This window comes from Bradysia coprophila, unplaced genomic scaffold (assembly GCF_014529535.1).
Source record: "Bradysia coprophila strain Holo2 unplaced genomic scaffold, BU_Bcop_v1 contig_70, whole genome shotgun sequence".
Classification (NCBI taxonomy): Eukaryota; Metazoa; Arthropoda; class Insecta; order Diptera; family Sciaridae; genus Bradysia; species Bradysia coprophila.
Genome location: NW_023503941.1, coordinates 587,810 through 613,910, shown reverse-complemented (window position 1 = coordinate 613,910; position 26,101 = coordinate 587,810). Strand labels below are relative to the sequence as shown.

General features: G+C 35.0%; 1 protein-coding gene across 7 annotated transcripts in view; it reads left to right on the top strand.

Moving 5' to 3' along the window:
- LOC119083561 (RING finger protein nhl-1) overlaps nucleotides 1-26,101 on the top strand; it is a 72,325-nt gene that overhangs the window by 19,099 nt on the left and 27,125 nt on the right. For 2 of the 7 annotated variants that reach the window (XM_037193282.1, XM_037193283.1), the window contains exon 3: nucleotides 21,985-22,125. In XM_037193282.1, coding sequence (XP_037049177.1) covers nucleotides 21,991-22,125 — 135 coding nt within the window. In that variant the 5' untranslated portion in view covers nucleotides 21,985-21,990. Of the gene's footprint in view, nucleotides 1-5,377; nucleotides 7,221-7,288; nucleotides 7,391-21,984; nucleotides 22,126-26,101 lie in introns of those variants that run through there. The other 5 variants (XM_037193281.1, XM_037193280.1, XM_037193285.1 and 2 more) reach the window with 5 other exon arrangements.

Genomic DNA, 26,101 nt, shown 5'->3' with positions numbered 1-26,101 from the left:
GCCAACAACTGCAGTCTAAATGGCATTTTCATAGAAATTTCGTGTGTTTATCCAAATAATTTTCAATCTGTTCCCACATCATTAGACTGATGTTACATATTTAATTGACGTGCACTGCGTGAATATACTGTGGATTGTGTAGCAAGCAGGAATTAATCTAGTTAGTAGTACTTGTGGCAACATAACCAAGAAGGTAACACACTTATTTATTCAGGTATGCATTACAATTTACTGGAGAATATTTTTGAATTTGCTTTGAGTTTAGATTTTAAAATAATTTAATTTGATATTATGTTTGTGACCAATGGTCACTGACCAGTCTATCAGCTGTAATTTGGAATCACTTTTGAGTTCCATAAGTCTTGTTAGTACACTTCACTCGTAATCTCTCGTTATCGTTGTAAAATCCATTGCGATTCTTTTTCGTTCTTCAGAAGTCAGTGTTATGTATATCCGGCGCTCAAAAAATATCTAAAAATAATTTCGACCCAGTCCTATTTGACATTATTTCGCCAGTTTCCATGTGACTTAAATTCTAGAAAACTTCTGGACTATTATTCAATTTGAAATCATAAATACTATTCCATGAATTGTAAAGAAGGCGCATATACTTAAATAAAACAGGAGGGCAAATCCCTTTCCCTAATTCTTTCTTTTTCATATTTTCATTTTTCTTATGGATTTTCGTCCTTATATGTTTATCCTTGTGGAACATTATGTTTTTTGTTGATACAAGTTTGCTTGAAAAATCCAACAGTATAACGTTTCAGGGTGGAAAACCACATTTTGCTTCCATTTTACTATTATCGACACTTGTACTAATTTATGACAAATAAATTGTTATTTGCTTACCAAGTCGCAATAAAATAACAGTTGTAAAGAGAAAAGACTCTTGTTCATCCCATAGGAGAAACAAAATTCGCTAAAATAAAAATTTTCTCACCTAAACTGTCATCAGATAGATAGCGTCAACAAAAGAGCGTAAGGGCAGATTCCGCCAACAACGGTCTGTTGCATTACAATTTTTAAGACTGAAAACTCTATTTTCAAGAAAAAATCGATAAGGCGACATAACTACACGGTCAATATCGTCAGGAACGATATTATCGTTTTTTAGACGATAGTATCGTCTAAAAAACGATGGTATTGTTTTTTGGACGATAGTATCGTTTTTTAGTACCAAAAAATTTCATCCAGGACGATAATATCGTCTAAAATTATAAATTTTAAAATATTTTCAGGACGATATTATCGTTTTCTTGACGATAATATCGTTTTTAAACGATAATATCGTTTTTTTGGACGATACTATCGTTTTTTTGATGATACTATCGTCTAAAAAACGATATTATCGTTCAAAAAACGATAATATCGTTTTTTTGACGATAATATCGTCCTGGATGAAATTTTTTTGGACGATAATATCGTTTTTTAGACGATAGTATCGTCCAAAAAAACGATAATATCGTTCCTGACGATATTGACGGTGTGGAAATGTCCTGCCACCAAAAAATCGTAGTTTCAAGCTAGACTGATCTTTCCTCTATTGCCTCAAAGTGTCAAAAATTTGATCTGAGGTAACTGGCAATACAAAACTATTGCAATTGGCAGAGGTCTGTGTTGCTTAGACAACCCTTGCAGAGGAGTTCCAAATTCTTGACAGCGTGTAAAGGGAAACACCGTTGATTTTGGTTGATGTTTCATTTACGTGAGCTTCAAAATCCTATAATTAGCGTTCAAATTCAGTTAGATTCTTACAGGAATTTAAACAAAATTTTCTTCACTTTGATGCCTGTGCTAGGCTACAACAACTGCGATAAAAGACCGGGTGTTTTGTGAACTAACCTAGATGAGACTAAACAAACAAATTGAGACAAGTACCAATTCACGATGGTCTCAATTCAGTTACGCGTTCACAACGCAGATCTAAACAAAGCGAAACAAATTTATGAAACCGTTGCATAACAGATCGGTTGGCAAATTTCTTTGAATTCACAAACTTACAAATGAAACGAATCCACCCTATCTAACTCACTACCCGGTTCTGTCGTAGATTTACGTTAAACTATGAATTTATGACTCATTTAACACTCGTTTAGGATAAACTATAATTACTTCACGGTTACGACGTGTGATTTCTTTCTTCTTCGGTTTTAACAATAAAAAAACATGGCCTCCGACCGTCATCCGCTCTACTTTCTCGAACGCAATGTCAACTTTCGGTCGTTTCGATTCATTCGCGTATTCGAATCGTTTGTGGCGTCCAAATTCGTTGACAGTCTGCATTTTCAAACCCATATTATATTCTACGGCGATCTCCTCTATCAAAATTTTTTCTCCTCCAATAACGGATTTGTTCCATAGTTTTTCACGCTCTATCGTTTCCAGCAAGTTTTATTCGTTCACCATAGAAACTCAGGCGTCCGCTGATAGACGATTTTACAGATTTTGACAATTTACCATCAGCGAACCGCCGAGTTCTGTTGGAGGACAACCAAAATTTTCGGAGATGGAAAGAGCCGGAAAAACTGTGGAACAAATCCGTTATTTAGCAGAATTTTTTTTTTAAAGCGGAGAATTGCCGAGGCTCTAAAGTTCCAATTCAAAAAAATATTCCCGTAAGGTTATTCATGCCGCACGGATGAAATTTTATAAGTCAGAACTAGGCCTTCGCGTGGATGGGTCAGGCTCTTCATTGAAAAATTGGTCAATTGATGTCTCAAAATGTGAGACTCTCATATGCAAAAAGAGTAGCGCGACTCTCTTTATATTTGTTCGATTCCACTCCATTTTCTGAATTGAGTCCTTAAAGTTTAAAGTTTAAACAAGGGAAAAACAAGGCCAGAATATTTATACTAAAAAGCAGTAAAACGGTAATAGTTATTTGCATTACAAGTGATAAAAAGTTGAAAAGTAGAGTTTTCGTGTGAACTTTGTTGGTCCGAGGCGAAGCCGAGGTCAATAAACACACGAAAACGAGACTTTCGACCCTAGGGAAAACAAAAGCATATAAATAATATTTACTGAAATTATCGTATTATCGATACACGATGTAGAAAATATTGTCCTAACTTATGCGAAAAAGCTCTACGTCGAATTTGCTTCTAGAACTCGCCTCCAGCTTGGGCTTGATGCTGGAAACATCTTTTCTTTTCTGTATTACGTTATGAGGTAATCAGGAAGAAATTGTTCATAAAATAGCAACCATGTTGTTACTCTATTATGTCCATCCATCTACGAACTCAACCTCAAGCACCTCAGACTCAAGCAAAAATTTTGAAAATCTGGTAAAAATTACTCAAGTTAACATGGTAACAAAGAGAAACTGTGTAGAATTAAGCCCATCTATTTGATTCAATATTATTCATCTACGACCTCGTCCTCAAAAACTTCATTCTTCGTTGATTGAAACAAAAATCTTGAAAATCGGTTAAGAATCACTCGAGTTATTTAAATTACTTTCATAAGCAGACCCTTTTTTAATCAGATTCGAATAATTTTCAGTTTTCAATTCATGTCGAACTTGAATATTCTGACAAAAATTCAGCGCAGTATAGTTACTTTGATAATTGAACACAACGCAAACAAAAATGTTTCGTAAAAAGAGCACAAGACCAATGAGTGGTGCTGGTGCACGCTGCCTGACAAGTGTGCAACCCTAAGATCATTATTGTGGTTCAAGGTGAAAATGATTTCAAATTGTTTGAGATAGTAAGCGAAATGAACAGTGGCATATTCAGTTTCTAAGCGCCATTCTTAAAAAAAAACTAAAAAGCACGCAGACTAGAGAATCCAAAGCAAATTTTTTGGTAACCTAAATATGAATAATTGTTCCAATTAGCAAGAAATCTCTAAATAGCATGTAGATAGAAAACACTGCAACGCAATTTTAAAATACTAAGTATCTCATTTGTTAGGCGATATTAACATTACAATAAAAGAAAACCGAATTCAAATGGTGAAGTTTTCTTTACAGACAATTTCCCATTAAGATCACAGTTGCGATTCGTTGAATCAACAAAAGGTGCGCTAGTATTTTATCGGAACGTTAATCAATAATGGCTAATTGTTTTCACTAAGCGTAAAGTGATTCAATTTAGAGCTTTGTCTTGTGTTCGCACTGTATCTGAATATTTAAGATACTTTTGCATCCTGTTTCTCTATTGTGCCAGAAATACAGTGTGCCGGTGCTTTAATCGCCAATTTAACGACGTATCATAAAGTGTGTTTTGTGAATACAATTTGTGAAAAGCCGAATTTACGCACACACCACATTAAAATTCAACAAAAATATTGAAAATCTATTAAAAGATCGTATGTGTGTGTGTGTGTGTGTATATGCACATCGGTATGATCATCACCGATATGATGATACACATAACATAAAGTGTTGGTAATTTTAGACATTGCGATTTAAAATGAAAATTCTATTTTCGTTAACGCGGAGATTTTATTCGTTCTGAACATTGCGATGCTGAATAAACATTCACATTTTAAGCGGTCCAAACTTTACCAACGTATATCGGAAAATAAAAGTAGTCTTAGGATTACACTTCTAAAATAAACACGCATGTCGCGCTAAATGAACGCAGTGCGATTTTGTCTATATTCAAAGAAAATATTAAAAAGTGTGTGTTACGTGAAAAGTGCATTTTCGTTGATTTTATGCTGTTAAAAGATACCGCAAATTTTTGTTAATACGTATTTAAAGACTGACAGTTTTGTTTTTTATATTTTTCATTATACTCCAACAGCAGTTCAAACAAAAGTGCAATCAATTAATCTTATTTTGAACAAAAAAAAGTTACTCAGCTCACAAGTGAATTTGATTCTTTTAACACACATGTAGTGTGTGCTAGTAACATTTCATAAATAACTTTTACTGACTGTGTTACCAACAAATAAATCCTACTGCATATACCACTAGACAATCCACACTAGCCGTATAATCACAACTTTAGTTTTTTTTTTGCAAATAAGTAAAACACTCGTCCGGGTTTAAACAATTCTGAATTATACAGAGAACCAGTGTTCAGAGAACAGACACCAGTGTATGCTAACGGAGGAAACTGAAAACTTTTTTGTGTGTATTACATTTTACGAATTAATTTGACAAGGAAAGGTGGTCAGGCTTAGCCGTCATTCCGACCTGTAAAACCTTGTATCTTTTTAAAGTACAGATAACAAATTACAAATAAAAAATTTCTTCCAAAGGCTTTTCTGCGGAGATGGTTCCCATTATGCAACTGGCGTTGTATCGTTGTATGGCCATAGAAATTTTTTGTATCAGATATGATTTTGATTTTTTATCTCCGCTAATCTCTTGTAATTTTGATCCAATTTTTTCTATGAAATTTTTTGATTCTGTACTCCATGGGCCCATGGTTTCTACCGCGAAAGCTAGTAGAATATAATTATTACTAGAAGTTAAATTAGAATAATGTTTATGTTTGTTAAATGCTGCAGTATTAGCGAGTTCTCCAGCCTTTTTAGATGTTTTCGATAGATAAGAGTCGGCAAAGGTGTCTACACAAGTAGCGTCCCAAACGAGGGGTTTTCCTTTGAACCAAGGTGTTAACGTCACGCCATCTGGTCTTTTACCGTCATTTCTAGATAAACCTATTGGTTCTAATTTGTTAGGAACATGCAATGATAAAAGAGCACGACTAATTATATCATTAAGCTCTGCGTGACGTTGATATCTTCCAGCGCTTTTCTGGCAGCTGAGGCCGTGTAAGCCTTTTGGAGACACCAGAGATCCACATATGCAATGATGTACTGAACATATGTTACATCCTAGACGCAACCCAATGCAAATTCTGAGAGAATTATTGTCCATGAAAGTTCCAATATTCGAAGAAGGAATTGAATGTAGCCAGGCGTTAGATTCTTTACATTGTAAAGCCTGAAAACGTGCTAAATCAACCTTAGAGGTAAATTTTAAATTCGTTTTGATTATTCGTTGAATGTTGATCAGATCCCAAGCCTTTTGTGAGGACTTCAAAGAAGGTACATGAACATTGAAACCTTTCCATTTCTCTAAAGCTTCATCGAATCTAATGGAAAAGGCCTCGTCGTGAGAATTTACGATACGAGAGACGAGGCCCTTAACACCAAATGAAGAGCTGAGGAAAGCCGGTAAGGAAATGTCCTGTAGTCTTCTTATTCCGAGACCACCAAAGTTAATAGGCAAAGTAGCTTGTGTCCACTGTTTGTTATCTAAATCAACATTCAGAATCGTTTCCAAAAGTTCTTTGACTTCGCCATCATAAGCTGAAAGGAAATCAGCAAATTTCCAAGCAGGAGACGTTCTCAATAAATAAGTTAATTTCGGAATAGCAAAACAGTTACGTAAAAGGTATAATGACGTATGTGAATTCAAAATTTTTAAGCGTTCAAACATAACCCTCAATTTACTCAAAACTTTTCCCGCAAATTTGAAAAAACCTTCTTCGAAAATTGGCGCACCGAGCAGATTCAAATCCTCCTTAGTTACAATGCGAATGCCAGGACAAAGATCATTGAATTTCGAAACAATTTCTTCGTCAACTGAGCCTGAACAGAAGAACAATTCACATTTCGACGGATTTATCTTAAGACCAATTTTATCCGCTTCACTGATCACTGTTTCGAGATCGTGGTATACTATTTCCGGATCATCGCATACGGTTCCGTCATCGAGGTACCAGACGTTCAGTTCACTCTTTAAACGTTTAATTAACTTGTGTATGGTTAATGAAAACAAAAGAGGACCTAAAGGGTCTCCTTGCTGAGTACCTATCTGAGACAATATTGTATGTTCACCGAAAAATAAAAGTGAAGAATTTCTGTAGCATTGCCAAAGATAAGGATACAGAGAAGGAAACACTTCTTTTACCTCATTCAACATAGCATCTCGCTCAATTGAATTAAAAGCATTTCTAAAATCTATCTTTAAAAGGACCTTAAACTTTCCAGCGTTAATTGATAAAAAGCTTCTAGTCGCGTGTACCGCAGCTTCACAACCTTGCCTGGTACCAACTCCCAACTGAAGAGGATACAGAAATTCGTGAGCCTTTTCGTTAACGTGTAAACAAGCGACTTTTGAAACTAATCGTCTGATCGATAGGCCCATTGCGATTGGGCGGATTCCTCCATCTTTCTTCATAAGTGCACAGAGAGAAGCACCGAAGGCGTATTGACAAATTGCATCATTAACTTTACCACGAAGGATAAAATTGGTAAGTTCCGTTATAACTGAAAGAGACTCTTTTCCTGCGTCAGCGGCTGAAATTGAAATTAAGTCTTTAAAATATTGCGGATAAAAACCGATGTAACACGTCTACCATTTGGGAATTTTAATTTTGGTAACATAAATTGTATGCTTCTGGTGTCGCCGTTTGCAGTTGAGGTAACTAAGCATTTAGCACATTTTTGAAAGAAGAGGATTTAAGTGTAACAGAAAAAGTCTCGTCAAATTAAAAACAATTTTTAAAAAAAATATAATTTTCCAACATTTTTGAATCGACGCTCTTATAGCAGATGTGAGCTTTCCAGTACGAGTGAGAAATTTTCAATATCATTCGCATTTTTGACAAAAAATATTTCTGTTTTCCGAAAATCGTTGACGTCAGTAATAAAGACCGCAAAACCCATATTTTGGCACATTTATGTATTACGCAAATAATACGGAAATTTCCCAAGTCGATGATGAGTTTGACCGGATTTCATTATCGCCCAAAACCACTTACAGTGGTGGTGTGATGCAAGTCCTGTTATCCACTTACAAAAGAACTGATATCGGTGTAGGTGACGCTTACAGAGTCGACACGCAAAAAGATATGCGTCACAAATGGCAGCTGATGAGGATAGTACGCGAACGTTTTATCAACAAATATTACCCGAAAAACTGTAGAAAGAAAATTATAAAAAAAAATTGCGTCAAATTGGCAGATGATTCGGCTTTCTTCCGCTTGAATTCCATTCTTTAAAGCAATATATTTTAAAAATTACAAAAATTTTCCTTCCTCAACATCTGCCACTTGTGACGCAATTTTTTTTTTATTATAATTTTCTTTCTAAAATTTTTCTGGTAAGATTTTTTGTTGATAAAACTTTCGCGTACTATCTTCATCAGCTGCCATTTGTGACTCATATCTTTTTGCGTGTCGACTCTGTGAGCGTCACCTACACCGATATCAGTTCTTTTGTAAGTGGATAACAGGACTTGCGTCACACCTCCACTGTAAGTGGTTTTGGGAGATATCAGCGCTTTTGTAAGTTTTGATTTTTTAGAATTTGGTCGCAGATAATAGACAATCATATTGTGCAGTTTGAACGAAAATATTCTTCTTACAAAACTGTATAACTTTCTCTTTGATCTGAGCCTTCCACCTTTCATTTGACGAAAATCGAAAATTTTACGAAATTCAAAAATTTGACGAAAATCGAAAATTTGACGAATTTTGAAATTTTGACGGAATTTGAAAATTTGACGCACTTAAAACTCTCATAGCTCCCAAATAAGCGAAAACCATGAAACACGCATCGACCAGAATCTAAAACTCTATAACTTTGTCTTTTACACGAGGTTTCCATCTGCCGCATTTTACGAGTTATGGCTGACATAGCTCGCACTTAAAACGCTCACAGCTTCCAAATGGACGACTTTTTAGGAAAACCATGAAACACGTGTCGACTGAAATCTGAAACTCTATAAATTTGTCTTTTAAACGAACTTTCTATCTGCCATATTTTCTGAGCTATGAGTCCTATAGCTCAATAGCTTAACACGCTCATAGCTTCGAGATTATAAGCGTATCAGTCCTGCGGAATTTTTTTTTGTCAAATTTTTCAGTGTGAACGGACTTGCGTCATGGCCCTTCACTAACGTAGGGCCATGATGGGGGAAAGTAGAAGCGGAGGGGGAAAAGTCAAAAAAGTTGTGTATATATGTTCCTCAGTCCTGCGGAAATTTTTTTTTTTGTCAAATTTTTCAGTGTGAACGGACTTGCGTCACGGCCCTTCACTAACGTAGGGCCATGATTTTAATACTTTTATTAATGTAGTGATTATATATGTGGCAGCTTCGATCAAAAGTCGGTGTTTCCCGTCTGCCACAGTGACATTTTAAACGTCAAACGAAAAAGATATTTGAGATATAGTGATAAAAAAATTATTTTCCCCAATTATGTTTCTTTCTCTAATTGAATTGAATAGCCTATTGTCTGACCACTTTTAACAGTTTCTTGGGTTGACATTTAAAACGTCACTTTAACCATTAAGGCACAATAGTGGCTTTGCTCTAATTTACTATTTTCACCTAGCATTTAGCATAATAGTCATTAATACGTATTGCAATTATTGATTCCTTTTTTGTATCTCGACATCGAATTAAAAATACTTCTACTCCATTCTATATTTATTCAATTAGTTTTACTGTGAGAAAATTCAAGAATTCTACATAAAAGACAACGACGATTATTTTTCTTTTTTGTCTTTTTTTTTAATAAATCTCATACAAATGTGAACCCGGAAAATAAAATTTGAATGAAATTCTTGGCAAACATGCAGACTACCAACGATTTTCAATGCACAGCTCGCTTTGTAGCGCGTGGGTGAATTTTCATATTGATTTGAGAAGTTTATAAATAAGGAAAATCTGCTTGAAATTGAATGAAAAAGGATGTTGTTTCGGTTCTCCAAAACATCTTCGTACTTTTTGTTTGTACTCACATTTGATTTTAGCTATATAAACCGTTAGCTCCTTTGTGTATACACCCCCTTATCAATAACATTGACTTGATGGAATGGATATAATATTACATTTCTACGTCCTTTCAATTTATTATATTACATTGATATTACATTATTTATTGTTTTTATCATCCCGAAATTCATATTATGGAACTTGCAAAATAAATAACGGTTTATTTACCTAGTACAGCAAGCATTTTCTTCTCCATAGAATAACAATTTTAACCGTTCTCAGTATAATCTTCATTATTATTTTTCATTCAAACGTAAGACAAAAAAGAATATTCATACAAAACATTTGGTCGATTGTGCGAAACCCCATTGTAGTCTTGAATGAAATCTGACTCTGAATCTGAATTGTGAGCTAGGCTCGCTGCTCTCGTGTCACTAAATTTTTTTATTTTGGTTAACTTCATTAATCCAATACACTGTATCTGTAAAGCAAAATGTGGGTATTAAGATTGAGTCACTTTATTTATTAACGAATGATAAAATAAGTGGGTCGACTCCACATGGAGTCGTGCACCTAGGCCGTCATTGGTTCAATTGGCCTGTTGTGCTTGACCATGGTCAGTAAGTGACTATTTATTAAGGTCATGTTAGAGCGATTTACTATCGCAATGTTTGCATGCGATGTAAGAAAGTATCGTTTTAATAAATACATTTTATTGCCTGCCCCATGCGAAAATTGACTATTACACGGCTGTTTACCCCCTGCGAAAGTGATCCATTACACTAGGGATATTTGGGGTTTATTTCAAGTTGACAGTTCTTTCAAGTAAAATTTGCCTTGCTTTCATTTTATCTTTTTTGTTGAATGAATCGATCGATCGAAAAAGAATGTAAGAAATGTCGCTAAAATAACATTTGATAAAAATATTGATCGATGAACACAGTTATTTCAGAAAAACTTGTTACGCAAGTAATCTGGTTACAACATACTTTTAGAAGAATTCGCAACACAGAATTGTCGGCCATATTTATTGTAACAATAATTTTGATGTTGCGAAGTAACACTTTATGGCCACACATTTCGTTGTATTTTTCACTTGTAACACTAAATGCTTTTGCTTATAGTACAAACACTACACTTTGTTGCACATTTTTTTGAAAACATTAAAAAGGACTAACAAAATAACTGCACAAACAATGCGCCTTCATCGATACTAACTGCGAAAAACTATTCAATGTCAACATGTCACCAACGCAATTGTAACCACTGTTGCGACAATACTAATGTAACACGAGTGCTGTTTTCGGGATCAATTTTTTAGGAGACGTGTAGCGTGTGAGCCGATTTCGTCAATACACTAGATTTGTTTGTAAACGTTTTATCGGAAGAACAGATTTATTTCTGTTTTGTTGCTGTTGGTTTATTGAGATTTCTGCAGAACAGCCGTGTAATAGTCAATTTTCGCATGAGCAGGCAATAAACCAGAATACGTTGGATGCTGCGACGTAATTCATTGCTCTCGGACACAATTTTGTAGAACTCGCAAACTCACTCGACAAGTGTAGTTGCATACCTCGCCTTCGGCTCGGATATGCAAACTCTACACTTGCCTCGAAAACAGTTATCGAAGCTTGTTGCTCAAAAACTTACTCGTGAGTTTGCTCGTATCACAAAATTGTGTCCTTGTGTAATGAATTACTTTCGCAGCATCCAACGTAATCTACTATTGTCGATGTATTCCGGGCGAAGCCGGGGTGTCAACTCTAGTGAAGGATAGTTACGTTTTTGTTAACGAAAATATAGTAGTGTTCCTGACGATATTGACCGTGTGAAAATATCGTCTCTCCGTGACTTACGTGAATTTTCAGCTGGAAAGGAATTGGTTTCAGTACAGCGCATATGTTGATTGATTAATTTTATATCTTTTTTTTGCTTCTTAACTTGTTACGGACTGATATCATCTGCTGTCGATAATGATTTTACAAATAGACGACAGGTTCTGACTAATATCTCATAGCATGTCCGAACTTTCAAATAACTATTTTGACGAGTGGGGGAAGAGGTCGAGTTTACGAACTAATTAAAACTTGAAATCGCAAGTTTTTGCACTGCGTGTATTGAGTTGTTTTAACTGTTCTTGAAACTATGTCAGTCACGCTGCATATAACTTCTGCAGTGATAGCTTATCGAAATTATGTGGAATGCCAATTGTTTTGCATAATGTGACCACTGAATATTTTGATCTAAATTATTCAAGTTTTCAATACGATCCTACACTTGTGTTCTTTCATCAATTGTGCTTGTATCGGACATAAGCAGCGTTGATTTTCCATAACCGAAATAACATTTAATTGATTTCCTCATTATGTGTAATTTGAGTGTGCAGCATTTCGCATAATAACTCATTTCAGAGATGCTGGAAATTACTTGACATATTTCAAAGACGTACGACACTTAATTGTTACAGGGACAAGGATCCGTTTCATTCGTATACGTACATATACAATATTACATACCTTTATTCAAGACATGTTTAATAAAACTTCATTTGAATTAATGGTATTACCCATTTGTGGTATTGCACCGTCGGTTGCACCACAAGAATTTATTCGTAAGATGCATTTAGCCTGTGCTTTCGGCATAACCAAAATATTAATCTGACATGTCATGTGGGAATAAACAATGATTTCTGTAGCTCTAAAATGTGTAGTGAGAAAAGGGAAGCTAAATTATTGGTTTGAGATGCAGTGCTATTTGTTATTTTATTCGAGCATTTATTTTATGCGAAGTGTACATTACCCCCTCTTATGTACAAAATACATTCGATATTTCGCTAGTTAAATCGCTAAAATTCTTGTGAGGTTGCATTGTTCTAAAATGTGGAGGACAGCAGTTAACGGCAGTTTACTTTATTACCTATTCCAATGCCTAATGCAATCTTCTAGTGACAGTTAAGGCCCGTCCGTCATTGGGAAATGACAGGACAGTTTCCCGAAAATATATGTAAAATTTTATCACAAAAATTCACCGAAAAAATTCAAAGAAACTCACTTCTTATGCCTTCCATTGTATTCGGGCATAGTCTATTTAGGTCGCCAAGGCATATTTGAACACTAAACACTTTTTACTCGATGTAAAAACAAAAAGTTTTTTTTTGTTTTGTCGCGACAAAAACACAGAAAATATTTCGACACAACTGTGACACTCCGCTATTATAAGTACTAGAATGAATGTTTGCTGTGTTCAATTCGGCGGTAAAATATTTTCATTCAAAAAAGTGTCGGACATTTGAAAACAATCATCAAACGGTTGACAAAGGGTAGCGTATACATTTAATAATGCTCATCGAACATTTTTTAAAGCTTTACCAGAGCTCAGCGGACATTCTTTCAACAATGGGAGAGCATTTATTAGCCTCTCGTAAGACTGCGCTGAGCGTAAGTAAATGTTCGTTCCTCTTAGTAAGCTAAGAAGACTTCGCGAAGTCTAATTATGCCACCTCTTTGAAGGCTGAGTTCTAATAATTCTCCGCTGAGCTCAAATAATTCTTCACTGAGCTTTAACAAACCCCCGCTAAGATCTAATAATTCTCCGCTAGGCTTCAGTAAGTGTCCGTTTCCGTTAGGCCTAAGCAAGTTGCATAAAAGCTTAATGGAGCGAATCGGACGCTCAGCGGAGATCTGCCAAAGCTAAGTGGAGTCTTATTAAATCAAAGCAATACTTATTAGGTATCCGCTGATGCTTATTGAGTGTTCGCTTAGCTTCATTGCCGTACTACAACGTGCTATGGTCTGACGGACTCTTACTGAAGCCTAGCGGAGAATTATTAGAGCTCAGCCGATATTTTTATTCAAAGAGTTGGCATAATTAGACTCAGCGAAGTCTTATTAGCTTACTAAAGAAGTGGGAGAGGTTACAATTTTAACAAATGTCTACCATCGTTGAAGTGTCGTACACTTTTTTGAATGAAAATATTTTACCGCCGTAGTGAACACAGCAAACATTCATTTTAGTACTTATAATAGCGGAGTGTCACAGTTCTGTCGAAATATTTTCTGTGTTTTTGTCGCGACAAAACAAAAAAAAAACTTGTTGTTTTTGCATCGAGTAAAAAGTGTTTAGTGTTCAAATATGCCTTGGCGACCTAAAGAGACTATGCCCGATACAATGGAAAGCGTAGGAGGTGAGTTTCTTTGAATTTTTTCGGTGAATTTTTGTAATAAAATTTTCCATACATTTTCGGGAAACTGTCCTGTCATTTCCCTCTATGACGGGCCTTTTAAGAAGTGAAACACAAATTTCACAGTCGGCGACTTTTTAATGAGTGACGCATTTTGTTTCAGCTGATCCATTCATACAAAGAAATGTGTTATGCTTGTTTATACGTGTCAACAATGTAAAACCGTGTAAAGATGTAAGTCACTGCAGAGTAAAGTAAAGCAGGCAGGAGCGCTTGATTGGAGTAGGGACCTGAATAATGTAGTAGCCCAGGGCCTATTATTTGGGAAATAATTCCCAAAATTCCCAAATATTCACAAAGATTGAACTGAATTAAAGAAGTCGTCTGTAGAGACGCAGACGTTTTTTCACTCAGGAACTACCCTTTGAATATTTGAACGATCAATGGATATTATCCTTATAAAATTTCTAATACAGCTATCAAAAATTAGTTAATATCACATTTTTGTTTTATGTAGGATCTGATATTTCTAGTCCCACAGACTCTGACAGCTGTTATATTGAATGAAATATTTGAATTTTTTCCCAGTCGAAATTTTTGTCGCACACATGTAACGACCAGTTTACTGGGATACAAACCAAAAAACCATTCAATATCAAGACTGTCAAATCTGTGGATCTAGAAATTATGTAGAATCTGTTGAAAACGAAAATGTGATATAAAGTAAATTTTTTTAAGTGTATACAAAATGACCTGTTTTAAGCCGATGAAGGAAACCCAAAAAAGTGTTAAGTGCAATGAAAATAACACTTCGCTCATAAGGAATATGCATTGACATTGCCTAATCACGTCAAGCATATTACGTCCGCGGTTCCAAATTTTTGCTTTGACTTCAAAAACCTTGTCATCTAAGTCCCTAAATTGATTTCTGATAAATTAATCTGGTTTTAGTCGGCCATGATTCTAGAAAAGAGATGATCCAGTAGAATTGAGTCCATAGAACGACAATTTATTATTTTCTATTGTCTTCTCTTCAAGTCTGCTGATATAAATACGCTTTGCTACTTCGCGAATAGATGTCGCTCATGGCTTATTTTTTGGTTATCGATTTGGAAATATTTGATAATTTTGTGAATATTTGGAAATATTTGTGAATTTTTGTGAATATTTGGGAATTTTTGTGAATATTTGGGAATTTTTGGGAATTTCGGAAATATTTGGGAAGTAGAAGATTGGAGAAAAGTAGACGATAGAAAATACCTGCTGTAATGCCGCTGGATATTCCTAAATCACTCGTGAACAGCTCAGAGGGATTCTTTTGAATTTCGACTGACCGAAATCGGCCCCATTTTTTTCGGAACTTTCTTATATGTAGTAGTAGTATATAATAAAGTCCCGGAAAAAATAGCGCCGATTTCGGTCAGTCGAAATTCAAAAGAATCCCCTCTAAAATAAACTCCTGATGGATGACATTAAATGTCAGTGGCATTTAGACACGATTTATAAAGCCTGGTTGATAACAATACAAAAAAAGAAGCCTAACATTTTGGCATAATATATTCAAAAGGATCAATTATTTGGGAATTAATTCCTAAATATTCCCGAAAATTCCCAAATATTTCCGCAAAATTCTCAACTATTCCCAAAATTCCCAAATATTCCCAAAAATTCCCAAATATTCCCGAAATTCCCAAATAATAGACCCTGGGTGTAGCCATATTTTTTGCGAATAAAATTATTCAATTTATGTCGGTGTTCATTTGAGTTCATTTTCATACAGTGCATTAGGTCCCTTATTTGACGTTTCGAAAATGAGCCGCTCCTGCCTGATTTTTTTTTACACTGCCGTGTGTAAGTCCATATTTGTTTGTATGAGTGGATCAGCTGAAAAACAGGTGAAACAAAATGCGTCACTCATTTGAAAGTTGCCGTCGCCCACTTTTATTCATCTGACAAAGTAATTTTCTAAGTTGACAATGAAACTTTAAGCGCGAAACAAAAACTCACAAAGACAACAAAAACCACAAATAATATAATGTACACCACACAAGAATTACAACTAAATAGTGGCTTCTATGTGTGCTGTGCTATACGTGCAACTACAAAAAAAAAACGTATAATTGTCCTGACAGAACAGAATGAAAACTTTTATATCCTTTTCCACATAAGCTACCTTATTATTGTACGATCGTATGCGGAATAAAAAGTCTTTTCTTATTTAACAATAAACCAAATCTGAAACGTAATGTCTTTGTTCCAAAATTAACCCAGTTTTTCGGTCGGAAACAAAAGACAGTTTAAAAATGTTGTCATTTAAACAAAAAAGATAAAATGCGTTCATGTTCGTTCATAGTTTCTTTTGTTGAAGAATATCAAACAGAAATATCTGAGGAATTGGTAGATAGCTAGATAGGTTTTTGTTGAAAAACGGAAAAGTTTACATGTACACCATACGCTGGCTTACGTATATATTAGTGTGGTTTTCTGTTAGTTATTTGATTAGAAGTTGCAAATGTTTTTAGTAACAACACATTTGAAAGCGCATTCACTAATTCCCTTGACTGTAAGTCAGGGTCTTATGCCGGAAAATATCCTAAAATGTTTGAATGAAAAGTTGTATGATATGTTATGAAAAACGGAATTGTTTGTCCCAATATTTTGCTTGTAAACACGATAAATTGAGTAATTATAACCAATTACCAATTTTATTTTTTTAATCGACGCAGAATTCAATTCCAGAGGCTAAGTTTGAAGATGGGCTATGTGGGATTAAGGATCTGGAAGTTATTCCAGAAAAACAGTATTTCCCACTGTTGGAAATTAAATCAATCGAAAAAGATTACTTTGATGGAAATTGATTTTGTTGGTTAGTTATATCCATCTATCGCCCAAAACCACTTACAGTGGAGGTGTGACGCAAGTCCTGCTATCCACTTACAAAAGAACTGATATCGGTGTAGGTGACGCTTACAGATTCGACACGCAAAAAGATATGCGTCACAAATGGCAGCTGATGAGGAAAGTAGGCGAAAGTTTTATCAACAAAAATCTTACCAGAAAAATTTGAGGAAGAAAATTATAATAAAAAAGTTTGCGTCAAAAAGTGGCAGATGATTCGGCTTTCTTCCGTTTGAATTCCATTCTTTAAAAGAATTTATTTCACAATTTTAAAAATTTTCCTTCCTCAACATCTGCCACTTCTCACGCAAATTTTTGTTATAAATTTCTTCCTAAAATTTTTATGGTAAGATTTTTGTTGATAAAACTTTCGCGTGCTTTTCTCATCAGCTGCCATTTGTGACGCATATCTTTTTGCGTGTCGAATCTGTAAGCGTCACCTCCACCGATATCAGTTCTTTTGTAAGCGGATAACAGGACTTGCGTCACACCTCCACTGTAAGTGGTTGTGGGCGATATCAGCTCTTTTGTAAGTTGTGATTTTTTAGAATTTGGTCGCAGATAACAGACAATCATATTGTGCATATTGCATATTGAACGAAAATATTCTTCTTACAAAACTGTATAACTTTCTCTTTGATCTGAACCTTCCAGCTTTTATTTGACGAAAATGGAAAATTTTACGAAATTCAAAAATTTTATCAAAATCGAAAATTTTACAAAAAAGCTCATAGCTCCCAAATAAGCGTCTTTTTAGGGAAACCATGAAAACCGTATCAATTAGAATCTAAATCACTATAACTTTGTCTTTTACACGAACTTTCTATCTGCCATATTCTCCGAGTTACGGCTGACATAGCTCGTACTTAAAACGCCCGTAGCTCCCAAATAGACGACTTTTTCGGAAAACCATGAAACACGTGTCGACTGAAATCTGGAACTCTATAAATTTGTCTTTTAAACGAACTTTCTATCTGCCACATTTTCTGAGTTATGGGTCCTATAGCTCAATAGCTTAACACGCTCATAGCTCCGAAATTATAAGCTTTGATAAAATTTCCTTCAAATTAGTTTCTTAGAATTACGTCCTTGACATACCCTGAAAATTTCAGCCAAATCCACCGGTAAATTCAAAAGTTTCGTTGTAACAGAGTGACAAAGTAACAGAGTAACAAAGGTTGGTAAAATTCATCAATTTCAAGATGTATGAAAATACATTTTTCCATACAAATTTCTACAAATTTCCAAGTTTTGAAATTTAATATCTCGGCCAAATCTTAACCTTATGAGGCGTGTGATAGCTCGTTGAACTCGTATGGACGCCCAGATTACGAATAAAATAAGTGGAGGTAGTAGGAGCGGAGGGGGAAAAGTCAAAAAAGTTGTGTATATATGTTCCTTAGTCCTACGGAAATTTTTTTTGTCAAATTTTTCAGTGTGAACGGACTTGCGTCACGGCCCTTCACTAACGTAGGGCCTTGATCACACATGATTGTCAGCTATCACGGCGATAGTTTTCTATAACGGTGATAGTTTTCTATAACGGTGATAGTCAGCTATCACGGGCAAAAGTAGCAGATTTCACGCCATGACATAAAATATTTATAAAATTTAATGAAAAACCATTTTCTGAATCGATATTCAAATGTATGGAATGACACTAAAAAACAATCAAATAGAAAACTTTAAAACTCTCACGAGTGTGAGTAATTCGCACGAGTCGTGCTATTTTATTCATGATTAACGGGGGGCTTCCTTTTTGTACTTAAGTGTAAGGGAAGAACGTCTACCATTTTATATTGCACCAAAGTGAAAGAGTCCTACAATCGTTCCACATTCGCTTCTTTTACTTTTGATTAGCGTTAGCAATAAGACTATGAAACTGAATAATAGAGAACTTACACGAGTGGGAAGTTTGCGGGCAGAGCGGAGCGAGGGCCGTAACTCACACGAGTCCTTAACTATTTATGATTTACTCAAGCGAAGGTTTTTATATCAGTTATTTGTGATGTTTCGGAAAATAAAATGAAATTGATTAAAAATATATTGAAAAAATTGTCAGTCAAGTGACCTGACCCGCCCAAAAGGTGGGCCTAGTTATGTTATTTTGGTACTAAAACTAGAGAAAAAAAATCAAAATTGAAAAATTACCAGTCTTGGACGATTGATTCGGGACATTTTCACTCCGTTCGGGCAACAAATCGTTAAAAATGCGTCATTCAAGACAAATAAGTATTACGTGATAGTTATGTATCACATGGAGTGCTAAGTACTTTATTAGTCTCTAGATGTGTAATTATAACATGAGGCCACAGGCCGTGCGTTATAATACACATCGTGAGCCTAATTAAGTACTTTGCACCGAGATTCATACAACGTTTTATACCACATATGCACCTAAATTTTGCAAATTTTGCATATTATGATCCTGAGTGGCATACATTACTATTACCGTGCGAAGCAATATTAGAAATAGATCGTCACTCAATTTCCTTTACTAGGGAGCGAAAACGGACTTCGTCCCTTCGTAAAGGAAAACGACGTACTACACTCGGGAAATAATTTGATATTTTGTATCCAGATGAGGAAATATATACTATCTATGAACATCCATTTCGATATCGAAATGCTGACTTTTTTAGTATTAAATTGCGAAAAACGTTTTCTTATACTATCGCACGTTTTCAGCATAAAGACGTCCTGAAACCATGTCCACATAATAATCACGTAAAATTAAACCGTGTTAAATAAATACGTCACCATTAAATTATAAGTATTTTATGGTTTTTGAAGATAAAAAAAAACCTATTTCCATGGTGCTGAAAAATTATTGTCATTAAAAAATGCGCGTTGTTTGTTCGTTGTAGGTTTCATATTTTTATGTTTAAAACACACCAGTCTACTGTTATATGGAAAAGCTCTGTTACTCTTTTTTTTTTTGTTAATAATGGTAAGAAAAACAAAGATATCACAACCGCTGAACCGACAACGACATTGTCCAAAGTGATAAAATATGAGAGCTATAATACGTTACGAGGACATTCATAAGTCATAATTAAAATAAAAAAATTGCGGTAAAACTGGAAGTGTGAAAAGGCACGATTTACCTTAAACTGAAGATAACCATTCATTATTTTTTATGCACTTAATTACGGAACATATTTTCAAAGTTGACAGAAAGGGGACATAAAGTCGTACATTTCGTTTTAAATGGGTCAGGCGGGCGTCTTTTTTTGTCGTGTATATACGGAGCACACTAGGATAGCTATCTTTTTACAGAAATATAAAGTTTAAATAATTCTTGCCGCTGTATCTTTAATATAACCCACCCTCACCCATACCGAATTATCAATGAGTATGTAGAAGTACATTTGAAGTATGTAACATGTTATGCGCTGTCTTTCAACGGGAAAATAAAAATTTGTTGACTTATTTTTACAGCAGCTGAGTTCCTTCATCCTTCAACCCTTAGATGTTTTGAGGGATTCTTTTGAAAAACCGCCTACCGAAATCGGACACATTTTCCAGAGGACTTTTTTGTATGTGCCTAGAAATGTATTCTACCCAAAAAGCCAAAACCATTTTCAAAAAAAATCTTCGAAGCTTGTGTGGCTGGTCACGGTTGGTTTGAAACGAGATTAAATAGGGACCGCCGACCACCAATAATTTTTTTTCATATTTATAATGAGTGATGGACAAGAACATCACACAGGAAAAAATTAGCTCGAACCCCTGAGCCGTTTCTGAGAACCAGTGGATGCGCTACCTCAAGCAGTCAGACACAGCCTGACCACAAATTTTATGGGGGATCGGTAGAGGGAACAATTCTAAGATATACTGTGTAAAAAATATTTCTTTCGATCATCTGCTCTCGGAGCAATAACAGTTGAAAGTCGAAATTTCACCATTTTCGAAGAGGTTCGAAGAGGATTTCACCATTTTCGCTTGACAAAGTGACCGAGCCAGCCAGTCCAGATTGATTCTAGACGCGGTTAATAAGCTCTTTCGAATAGCGAAAAAAAAAATTTGAAAATGTTCTTTTAAGTTACATTTTCAGAGAAGTTAATTTTTCCGCTACCCTCGGTGAAATTTGGCCACTTCTGTACCTTTCTGGCAGCCTTATTTCAAACTTATTTGCGCCTATTATTGTAGCCTGATGAATAAGCTTTTCAACGATACCAAAAATGACATACTTGATCCACAACAAGTGCTGTTAAGATGTTTCAGTTTTCAATCGAAGTCACTCTACTTGCAAATCTGGAGCCCTCGAAAACGAAATTATTAAATTTGTTGTTACCTTTCTCATGACACCTCAAACGACCATGTACGGCTCGTGTAACTGGAGAAATTTTTGTTAGAAAAGTGCAAGTTTTTTATCCCCACACAAGCTTCGAAGAATTTTTTTGAAGGTGGTTTTGGCCTCTAGAGTCGAAGTCCGATTTCGGTAGGCTGTTTTTCAAAAGAATCCCTCTTTATTTATTTAACAGAATCTTATGGTTCATTCGCTCTAAAATTGGAGTGCGATAAGAAATACATGGCGCAATAATATTAGCACAATTTCATTCGAGCGCAATTCCAATACATTATTTATAAATAAAAAAAAAATTCTGCCAAGTTCTTGGAAGGTGGAATTGTAGCAAGAACCGATGCAACATTTCCGCGCTGAATTGAGATTGCTAAATGCTGGAACATAAAACTAATCGCTCTTTTCTCATGAGTAACTTCAGCGATCTTGCTTCTAATTACTTGTATTAGTTTAATTGCTTCTTTGCCAAACACAGTGGACGTCCCTGTGGCGACTGGAATGAAAATAAATTGTTCTCGCAAATCGACCTTCGTACTTTCGTACTAATATAACACGAATGTATAACGCTGGCAATATTCCCCGGTATCATATTGTACTATATTTCTACGTATTTCACACCAGCAATCATAGTCGTATATATATATCTATTATTCATTCGTTCGTTTCCGTTAGCATCTGACGTATAAAAAGTACGTGTGTGCATCTTCTAACTAATCTACATAAATATGAAGCTACGCCGCCATCGCAAATTTATATTTAAAGATTATGACTTGACATATTTCCATCTTTTGAGCAATAATAATAAAAAAAGAAAAAAATATTTATTTCAAATTTCCCCATAACGTATCATCAAACCGGATGAAGAATACTGAAAAATAATGTTTTTTTCTCTCTCTTTTTGTGTATTTACAGTGAAATATGGAGCAATTTGAACAACTCCTTACCTGTTGCGTCTGTCTTGACAGATATCGCAACCCCAAACTACTGCCATGCCAGCATTCATTTTGCATGGAGCCATGCATGGAAGGACTAGTTGATTACGTACGACGACAGGTAAATATCTATGCGATATATATGTTTGTATGAATGTTGAGAATGTTGATGCTGAAGCAGTTTTTGTAGTTAAAAAGCTTATGCATAGGATATGGTGATGTCCCATATATATTAAATGGGAATGAAATGATATATCATCATAAGAATAATGCTTTTAGAGGCGACTTATTGTGACAAAAGAATGTAATGTGTAATAAAAGCTAAAACGTTTGGTGAGAGTAATTTGTATCCGGTTGCTCAAAATTTATTATTCATTTTCAGTGAGCTTATTTTAGTTCGGAACATATTTTTTAGAGTTTTAAAAGTCATCGATGTCCCCAGTCAATAAAGTGTTTCCAGGCTATGATATTTTGGCACAAATTTGTAAAATCCCTCAGTGAATTCAAATTTCACGCCAAAATATCATTAGCACTTAATTGACTGGGAACATCAATGCCTTATAAAACTATGATAAAAATCTTAAATTGTGTTTTCTAAAGACGAACACACTGGAACCTGAGACGGTTATTTTGTGCATACTGAGCTGACGCATTGAAATCATAATTTTGAATTTACAGCCTTGTGACCGAGCCTTCGAATCCAACCTAATCACGAAATTTTTGACAACCGATCTACTGAACGAAATTTTTTTCTTCCTAAAGAACCGAGCTCAGAACCCGTACCCGTCAGGAACGTTTCAGAACATGATTTCATTGATTTCGAAAAAAAAATATTTAAAAAAAAATCCGAACCGAACCCTACTTCATTTTATTTACCCGCCGAACCCTACTCATAATTAGGAACATAAACCCGAACCCGAACCGTTTTTGCAAAGGTTCGGAATCCAGCTTGTGGCTAACTTAATTGTGGCTGATTACCGTGTCGTTCATCCTGAAATGATTCTCAACCAGAGGGAAAAGAAATCCTGAATATGTTGATTGGAGGAACATTACTCAATTTAAGAATTTTGCATTCTGAAATAATTTAGGTGTGCTCCACTAAACACTAAAAAACGAACTTTGTATCGCTGTTAAATGTGAGACCCCAACATTATATTTCATAAAACACCCTAATTTTGCACAACTAGATTCACAACAAATTTATATTTTTTCGCAATTCCGGTCCATAATCATCACCTTTCCATGCATCCATTTAATGTCGTTTTGAAGGTGTTTATTTCACTGTATTCCCGGACACAGCGCAATATGAACTTTTTTTTCGCACGCAGTGCGTTATCAACTTTTTTTTCGCACGCTAAAGAACCTATTACCTTCAACGAAGGCTAAATTTTTATAAATAAAAATCTTGCATTGACCAGAAATCGAACCCCCGACACCAAAAGGTTTTTGAGCACAAAGCAGCGACTATAGCCATTCGGCTATAGAGTCACACAATTATACCGAACGTATTGTTGAAGCGAATATACTAAGCATTGACTACTCGATTTCATTCAACGCGTCTCTTTACATCACATTGCAATGTGTATTATAATGCAGCCTTGATCGTTCAAATGAATTTCTGTATACACAAGAATTTTGGAACAAAATGTAGGCGATGTTTTGCATTGGAAATTTGATTATGGCCCGAAATTGCGAAAAACGTTGTATCTACCACGGTAGGTATGCCGGTATTTTTTTCGCACACGACGTCTTATCGACCTCGGCTTCGCCTCGGGTCGACAATCGACATCTAGTGCGAAAAAATACCTTCATACCTACCTTGGTAGATAAATAACTATTGTACAATCGTCGACCTGCATTTTACAATTACGAAAGGTTAATTTTGCGTGAATACCCCAAATCGAAAATATATTGACTCACGTAGTAAATTAATTTTTGGATTTGAATTGGGCCATTAAATGAAACCGTCTCGTTGAAAATGTTAATTTGTAAAAATGCAAAAGATATTTCTGTTTGTGTTGTAGCATACGCAACATTCATTCCTGGTGGTAATTAGTATCCTTTTGAGTTTAACATTTAATTTTTAAAGAACGGGTTATCTATATATAAATATCAAGAGGTACATAATCACACGTATTACATCTTAAATTGCTTGCACGTTCCTATTTTAATAACAATGAAAAGCAGGGTGTCTCGGGTGTTTTTTTTATTAGCATTTAACAAACAAACAAGAATAGACCGGCTAAAGCCTGGTGAGGTCTTTTTTCCTTTTCATAATTCGAATATTAGCAATTGATTTTTCTATCAGCTATGTATTTTTTCAACGTGCAACTCCGATACTACTCTCTTTTTAGCCTGCAACTCCGATAGAACATGTTTTTCCAGGGACTATTTTAGGGAAAAAGTTTTCCCGATTTTCCTAATTTTCCTGATTTTCCCAATTTTTCCTTATTTTCCTGAATTTTTCCGAATTTCCTTATTTTTCCCGATTTTACGTTAATTCTAAATTACACTTCAAAACTCTCTTCCAGATTTAATGGGTAAATAAAATAAATGGTTTGATAGTGGTGGACGATTTCCTGAAAGTATTTGTTGTCATCTCAAAGTGGATTGAAACCATCGAGTCCTTTTTTCTCACCAATGAAGATAATACCTTGTAGTGAATAGCGAACTAGACCTCCATCTCGATATTTCATGTTATCTAAATACTAATGTAAGTCTCTTAGACTTCTTCAATTAATAATAAATAAAATTCTATCTGAAATCACATAATGAGTACTGATGAAACGATTTTGTTAGTAAAGAAAGACCAAGAACCGCAATGCTTGATCAGCCGCGAAAATTAAACGTATGTCTGAGGTGCTCTGTCGCAAGGAGTACTGGGGAAAAGTCATTTTTTATATGAACTTTTTGTACAGTAGTGAGATCAAAGTAGTGCGTAAATGGATGTTCATATATGACGTTTGGAAAAATGAAGATAGAATTCCTGTACATAAAATCTTGTTGCTAACTTGTGCCTAAACTGGACTCGGCTTCACCTCGGATTGACAATTTTTACATCTATTGCTATATTGCGCAAAATTTCCATTTAGGCACATGTCAGCAAAATATCGATTGTTAAAATGAAGCGGAAATATAGAACCGCAACTTTTGGCTTTTTATATTCGGCTGTCCGTTCCGTTGTTTGAACTAATTTTCCGAAAAAAATCGTTGCATTTTTGAGGCATAAAGTAGAACAATTTTTTAGTTTAAAATAATGACCAACTAAACACAATTTCATTAAATCGCAATTTTGTCCATAATCAAGGTGAACTCACTCGAAATTCATTTAACTAGATACTCCAGAATCATAAGCTAAACGTTCCAGTCAACCGCTACCTCTACATGACAAATGATAACTAATCAAAATCTAATAACTCGGTCAGGATTATTATCTCCATCACTTAGCAACCAGCAACCTTTAGCAATCGGGGATTTAAATACTTCGTTCGGTATCGGATAAAATTCGTCTAGACCGACAGGAAATCATTGTAAGAAGTTGCAAAAGAGTTGCAGACGTTAAGAAGAGTTGCAAAAGAGTTACAATTTTTAGTGATTTAATAATCCGTCTAGATTTAATGTCTAAATCTTTATAGCATTAAACAAAAGAGGTCAATTTTATGTTTTTTACCATTTTATGGTCAGGAGACCTGTAGTATCTGTAATAATTGAGTTTTCAATCTGCAAACCAATCGGAAAACTGACGTATTTATTGTAATTAAACTTGTTCAGATCTCTGTCAATTATTCTCAAGACCCTATTAGCGACTGCCACTTCCGTTTTTATTGAAAGAGCCTTTCAGCTCCGATGTTATATCTTGAATTTACATTTTCGAAAACGACTATATCAACTGACATGAAAGTTATTCTTAAATATTAATGATTAACTACTACCTCAAGTCTCAGTGACAAATCACTAAGTCAAGGATGTTAATCATTTTAAAGATCACCCCTACTGTCCCGTAGTAAGCCAGCTCTAAATTCCATTTCGTATTCTAAATATGACGAATATTGAAAACATCAGCGCAGAATATAATTCAAACCAAATAATTTTTTTCG